Raw genomic sequence first — 6338 nt, 5'->3', positions numbered from 1 at the left:
CCACGGACGGCAGCATCGGCATGCTGAACGACCCAATGCTGCTTTGCACAGTGAGGTCTCACCCCTCATCGCCTCGCGAGGGGTCCCTTGGCCCCCGGCAGCCCCCCCGAGAGCCCTCGGTCCAGCGAGCGCTCCCCAGGACCCCCGATGGGATGGGATGCTGTCCAGGGCCACCTCAGGCAAAGGGTTTTTCTTCAAAGCAACTTACGTGCTAGCAATACGCTTCAGCAGTTTCTTTACCCAAGGGGCGTCGGGATTCACGCACACCTTCCCTGAGGTTTTCAATTTAATTCTGAAACGCAAGGAGAGTTTACGAGCGTTACCCTCCCCTCCCAAGGCAGGGATTCGAGCAGCCCGAGCTGATCTGCGCGGCTCAGCTTTCATTTACAGCGCCCGCAGATCGCAGAAAGCTGCTCGCGACAGAGGACGGTCAGGAAAAAGCAAGATGCAACACGTTCCCGTGCGGAGCGGAGACCGTGCCTGAAACCCAGAGGTGACTGTTCAACGACAATTTTCTCTGTAGATTTACAAATGTATCAATGCCGAGCCGTCAAGAAATGTTAGACTTCTGCTTAACGCGCCGCTTTAGTCGGGACAGGAGTAACGAGATCAGGACTTGACGCAAGATGCTGTTTGCTCTCAGGAGTGTTGCATATCGGTGGTGGAAAAATTAGTTATAGCTCATCCTGCCTTGATGTCCGAGGATGTGCTTCCTCCAAACTGCAAACATCCCCCCCCACGATGCTCCCCACTGAGCACCAGCATTAGGAAATCATGCCTTTCCCGGCTGGAAAGGCTCGATTAGGTCCTGGGGAACTCTGGCTAGGCTCTGATGTTTCCCAGCCCCTAAGCGTGAGTGAGCTTGCCGGCATTTTTGAGAGGCTTCAGTTTTCAGAAAAGGGAGGGGAGAAGCGGGGTGGTTGCAGAAGAAAAGGTGCAGCGCCGGCCCCGCTGCTCTGCGGGAGCCGGAGGAGAAAGCAGCTTTCCGCCCCGCGAGCCGCCGGCGGCACTTACATGATCTCTGTACGTCTGCAGGTGCTTCCCACAGGTCTTATCTCAATGCTTTCGTATCTCTTCGGACTGATGTAGTCCGAAGTTGTTTTTACGCACCTACAGTTCAGGTTTCCGTTCACCTCCAGGATGGCTGAGAGAGAGAGAAGGTAGCAACTTACAAACAGCGTTATTTAGAGATGCAACAACTCCGAGTCTCTTAGAGCGCCAAAGAAATTGTCCCTTTCTGTGCTTTCACTGACAACACTTTAGGCACCACGGTGAGAAACCGTTATCGGTGCCTCTACCTCGGTACCCTGCTCCCGCACAGCTCCTGAAAGCTGAACCAGGTCCTAGCAAAGGAGGACGGTCACGCTCTTTCCTTGGCTACGAGGAAAACCCTGGGCTAAACAGCCAGGAGGGGTCCCTGCCTCCTCCGGTCCCTTTCGGCGCAGGAGGCAGGTGATGCCCACCCATCGCGAGGACCGCGGCAGGCTGGGAGCTGACAGCCGTGGGTATCTCCGCAAAGACACCAGAAGCTCACCTGCGTGGGCTGAGTGGGACATCACCAGCAGCAGCAGCAGCAGCCACGGGAGCACGGGGGCTCCTGTCCCCACCCCAGCCGGCGCTCGCATCCTGGCAGCAGGCTCAGCCCCAGAGACCGTCTGAGGAACCGGGTGAAGAAACACCCCTATTTATTCGGGAGGGTCACGCTCTGACACAAGCGGCAAGATTCAAACTTCAGCAGTCACATCTGACCAGCGGACTGTGAAGAGAGGTGACGTAATTTCTCGGATGCTCCCCGCAGCCGCGTCAGAAGTTGAATTTACAATATTATTGATTAAAACCAGCCATTGGGACGAAGTGCATATTTGGATTCCTACACCCTGTTTCTGATTAGCTGGGTCTGTGCAAACTTCACCCTTCGCTCCCTTTAGCATTTACTCCTCAACCACAAAAAGAGCCCAAAATAAAATCGGAGCACAAACCCCGGGTAAGCAGGGTTTTTTTAATGCACTCAGATATTTACATATTTCTTTCTTAGGGCTATAATTCCCCCGCACTATTTTTGCTCTCTCTTACATCAGCAAAAATGCCTAGCACCCTACCGTGGAAAAATAATGAAGATCTCTGCTATAAGTTTCCACTCAGACCCTTCAAATCTAGCACTTCGCTGTACGAGTGAAACACCCAGGAAAATGCAAGAGATGACTGGTACAGTAGCACTAGCAAAAACCAAACTATTCCTACATCTCCGCACATTTGTGACCAAGCGGTGACGTGCACATTCATCAGCAGCGACTTTCTTGGTCCCAGCAGCCTGGGAGCGAAACACAGATGGATGCCAGAGAACGGCAGGAGGAAAAGCGAAGGAGCTGGGATGGACCCAGGGATTTGTGAGGGTGAGACCTGAGCTCTCCCCTTGCGGTGTTGGGACTGGAGGGAGAGGGGCTGCAAGCCCCTCCGCTTCCCTTTGAACATAACAGAGAGACGTTCACGAGTGCCCCGCGATAACGTAGGGATCAAATCCCCATTTGGATGCACACGGAGCCCCGGGGCGGCACCAAGGGTAGCTTCAGGGGTCTTCCTATTTGGCCCCATTTAGTAGCCCATTACAGCACTTAGGACATGAAATAGTCTGGGCTTAGTTAGAGGTGGCCTGCCTGCCTACCACCTCAGGAAAAGCGGCTTTTATTCCGTTATCAGCCCAGAGGTGCAGCGTGCTGTGCAGTCGGCGAGCCACTTCTCCATCCTTCATGGCAGGGATAATCAAATGGTAGTGGGCAAACTACCGACGCCAAAGTAGACGTGTATGTGGCAGCGAGAAACTGCAGGAGCGTATAGAAAGGGAGGTCGGACCACGCACATCCTCCCATGTAGAGCCACGCGTCCACGAGGTTTTTTTTAATCTGGCAACGCGGAGTCCTCCAGGGCTTGCGCAGAAGGGAATACGCCTGCCCATTTTGGGGAACCGTCGGCCGGCGCTTGCTCCTCCGCACGTTTCACAGCATCTTTTGAGTTTCTCTCAAAACGAGCCACGGAAGGACTAAAGTAACGCATTTTGGGACGCAAGGGGTCAGTCCTGTCATGCCAACACCTTCGGCTCTCACACAGGATATTCAAGGGCCACCGCTGCAATGCGATGGCCGCAGCAGCACCCCGCGCTCTCGGGTTTTGGTGGGTCGGGGGCTGCCCTGAATAAGGCAATGTCATCAGCCGGGAAACAAAAGGGGAAGGGGACATGCGGCCACGATAGCGAGGCGAGGAGGAAGGAAGAGGGCAGAAGAAAAATGATGTGGTTGTGTGACAGTGTTGTAAGTTGGAGCTTTCAAATCACATCAGCATTTTATATAGTAACAAAATGGTAAACTAAAAAAAAAAAAAGTCTTAAAAGTCTTCCACTCAAACTGTAAGCTACTCATCTTTCTCCTAAAAACTTGTTTTTCCTCTGAGATAGGTCCAAAAGTCTTGTAAAGACCTTGTTCAAGTGATCAAGGTCAAAAACGGACGAGCAAGGAGTTTAGCTCCCTATCCATCAGGGTCGCAGAGAGGCCAGGGACAATTTCCATGGCTGTTCCCAATGTCCTATGGAGGGAATGAGAGCCTTGCTGCTATGGCAGTGGAAGAAGAACATGGCTTTAAAACTGGTTTTTGTTCAACACTTTCAGAGTTTTCAATTTCCTTGCAGAGAGTTATTAGAAGCCGCCCAATCTAGGACTGGTTTAAGAGGTTTTCCCGGGTCGTGGCAGGGGTCTCTTCAAAGAAAAGTCTGCAAAATGGTGGAGAAGGCAGCGATTTACTGGGAGAGGTGACCGGTCGCCTACTCAAAGTGCTATGGAGGCACCAAAGAAGTTTCAAAATGTTTCTGAAGTTCATGACTTCAAAATGATCCCGCTTTTATAGCTGGGGAAAACCAAGAGAAGCGAAAGCAACTTTCCCCTGAGCTGCACAGGGGAAAGGACGGAATCGGGGCACGTGGCCGGCGCTCCAAGCAGGGCTCTTCCATGACCAAGGTAAACCAACACCAGCGCTGGCAGCGCTTAAGGAAACCGGTACGGGAAGAAGCTACCCCTGGGAGACATGCAACGGACAGACCAAGATAACTCACGAGCGATATCACGTCCCAGATTTGTGGCTACAGGGCAGGTGTCCACCTCCTGTCTACCCTGGAGAGAAGTGGGAGCTACAGAACCACATTTAGGCTGTATGGATTTAGAGAGGTGGCTTTAGAGGGGTGCTGGGCGACCAGTTCGGCCACAGCGACCTGAGTTTTAGCCCGGGGCAGATGTTTGCCCCCAGAACTATGCAAGATCCCAGGTGCTTTCACTGAGGTTGTCTCCTCTAGGGATGTGCTGCTTTGTGCTGACATGTTGCTTTACGCCCGTCCTCGCAACACTTGTTCCATGACAGTCGTGGTGCTCATTAACTCACTTTGTACCCAGGATGAAACCCACGCTTCCCTCAGGGGGAGGACAGGAGGGCCTCCTCTTCATCGCGAGCACCGAGGAAGTTGTCCCCTCTGCAGAGGCGGCCTTGGCAGCAGCTCCCTTCCAAGTAGGAGAAGCCAATGCTGCCGGGACAAAATAACGCGCTCGCCCTGGGGCTGCAGGGAAGCAACAGTCATCATGGAATCCTTTGGGCAAGCAACGTTGCCCAACAGTGTCCCTGGCCTGGCCCATGGATGCTTCTGGAAAGACAGCCCAAAGCGCGGGCTCGTCTCTGCGATTTCAGGCGGTGGGGTGGCATGGCAGTCATTGCCTACAGGGCTACGAAGATGAACAGAGCGTGACCAGCGGTTCCCTTTCGGACGTGCCCTCTTGATTCATACCTAGACGCAGATTTTCATAGTGAAGCTCAGCTCTGGCTCCATCTCTGAAGCGACGCGCTTGGGATTCCCCCCCAGGGCGCCGGGGTAGTTTGGTGAATCCCCGCCTCATCACCCCAGAAGATGTGCGTTAGCCTAGCTGGTCCTCAAGCTGCTACAAGCTTCTGCTACGGGTAGGAAAGGCAAAATAAATGTGGACACGGCGAGAAAGGAGAACTTGACAGAGATACTGTAATCCCAGGGTTTCTGAATCGTCTTGGTAGTAGTCACGGTGGTTTTGATGTATGACTAATGTGTATATTGATAAACATTGTGGTGTTTTCTCAGGAAGGAAAAGCTTGCAGTCATTGCGGGCGGCTAATATTTGTGAATGCTGAGTGGTAATTCTGAAAAGGGAGAAGGAGGGTGAGGATCTAGCCTGTGACTATATTTAAGCTAACCGCTTCCTGGATGCCAGTAATTCGGAAGAGTGGCCCTCACATATTGATCTGTGGACTTATCCAGGCCAGCATCAACTGAAACATGTGAGAAATAGCCTAACAGCGCCTGTATTTTCTGCAGCGGCTGTACCTTTGCAAGCAAGACTTTGATTTGAGTAATTTTTTATTTCTGTTATTTTTATTAGATTTTTAAATATTTTTTTTACACCCACAGGATCCTCCAGACATCCTTCCCCTGGTACCTAAATCAGAAGCCTACAAAAGTGTGGTGCAAATACCTCCCAAAGGCCACGACCGTGGCAGGGAAGAAGTGCTCCGCTGCGTGGCTTTGCTGTGCTTCTGCAGCCATTGAACTGCTTAAAAACAGGTCATTTAATGGCATCAAGCCATAGAACGCCTCAGGCTAGTTCAGCGAGGCCAAAGATTTCCTTGAAGACACTAAAAAACAAGTGATGGGAAATAAGAGGGGAGGTAGGTGAGCCATGTGTGGGAAGAAAAAGAGAGCTCATGCTTTTTGGCAGAGGGGAACTGGAGGTTTTACACGCCTGAAGCCCCTCTGAAAGGTGAGGATGGAAAACCTGTCACAGCCTCTCCAAACACAGGAGCCAGGGACGGAGGGAGAACTTGGTCTGTAACAACAAGGCGGCTTCAGAGATGAGTAGAAAATGACCTGAGTTAAGTGGAGCAGGAGGGGGGAAAAAAAAAAAACACCCAAACAAAAAACCTTTCCCATGGTTGACCAGGATGGGCAGAAACCCAACCCTGACGTAAACGCTGTGGAGATGCCGGTTCTCCTGCCCTTCAGCAAGGACCTGCGTGTTCCTCAAGTAAGCACGTAAGGATTCGCAAGAGGCTGCGTCGGAGACGTCTGCAGCAAGCAAACCTCTCGTCCACGCTTAAACCACTAGGTTTGTTTTGAGAGAAAGCGAACTTTCAGCATACCCCTCCTTTCTCCACAACTCACCCAGCGCTCCTTGCGGGAGAGATAAAAAACCGTTGTGTGCTTTTTTTTTTTTTAAATTACCTCTCAAAAAACCCCAACTGCAGTCAGTTGTCACCACTGTGGTTTGTGGTCCATCACC

At 52.0% G+C, this 6338-nt stretch overlaps 1 protein-coding gene across 1 annotated transcript; it reads right to left on the bottom strand.

Moving 5' to 3' along the window:
- Positions 1-204: 204 nt before the first annotated feature.
- LOC104082067 (interleukin-8-like) lies at positions 205-1625 on the bottom strand. Its single transcript, XM_009585036.1, has 3 exons — positions 1535-1625; positions 1015-1144; positions 205-292 (listed from the first exon to the last, which is right to left on the bottom strand). The coding sequence occupies exons 1-3, from the start codon at positions 1623-1625 to the stop codon at positions 205-207; spliced, it is 309 nt and encodes a 102-aa protein (XP_009583331.1).
- Between the last annotated feature and the right edge of the window lie 4713 nt (positions 1626-6338).

Source organism: Fulmarus glacialis, unplaced genomic scaffold (genome assembly GCF_000690835.1).
Source record: "Fulmarus glacialis isolate BGI_N327 unplaced genomic scaffold, ASM69083v1 scaffold14379, whole genome shotgun sequence".
Lineage (NCBI taxonomy): Eukaryota > Metazoa > Chordata > Aves > Procellariiformes > Procellariidae > Fulmarus > Fulmarus glacialis.
Note: the sequence above shows the minus strand (reverse complement) of the source record. Positions and strands in the feature narration are given on the sequence as shown.

What these genes read in the sequence shown, in the direction of transcription:
- LOC104082067 (XM_009585036.1), bottom strand. Translation starts at nt 1,625, where the DNA reads ATGCGAGCGCCGGCTGGGGTGGGGACAGGAGCCCCCGTGCTCCCGTGG. An exon ending in GTCCCACTCAGCCCACGCAG is followed by an intron (nt 1,145 to 1,534) that starts GTGAGCTTCTGG and finishes TCTCTCTCTCAG; the next exon opens with CCATCCTGGAGGTGAACGGA. An exon ending in TGCAGACGTACAGAGATCAT is followed by an intron (nt 293 to 1,014) that starts GTAAGTGCCGCC and finishes CTTGCGTTTCAG; the next exon opens with AATTAAATTGAAAACCTCAG.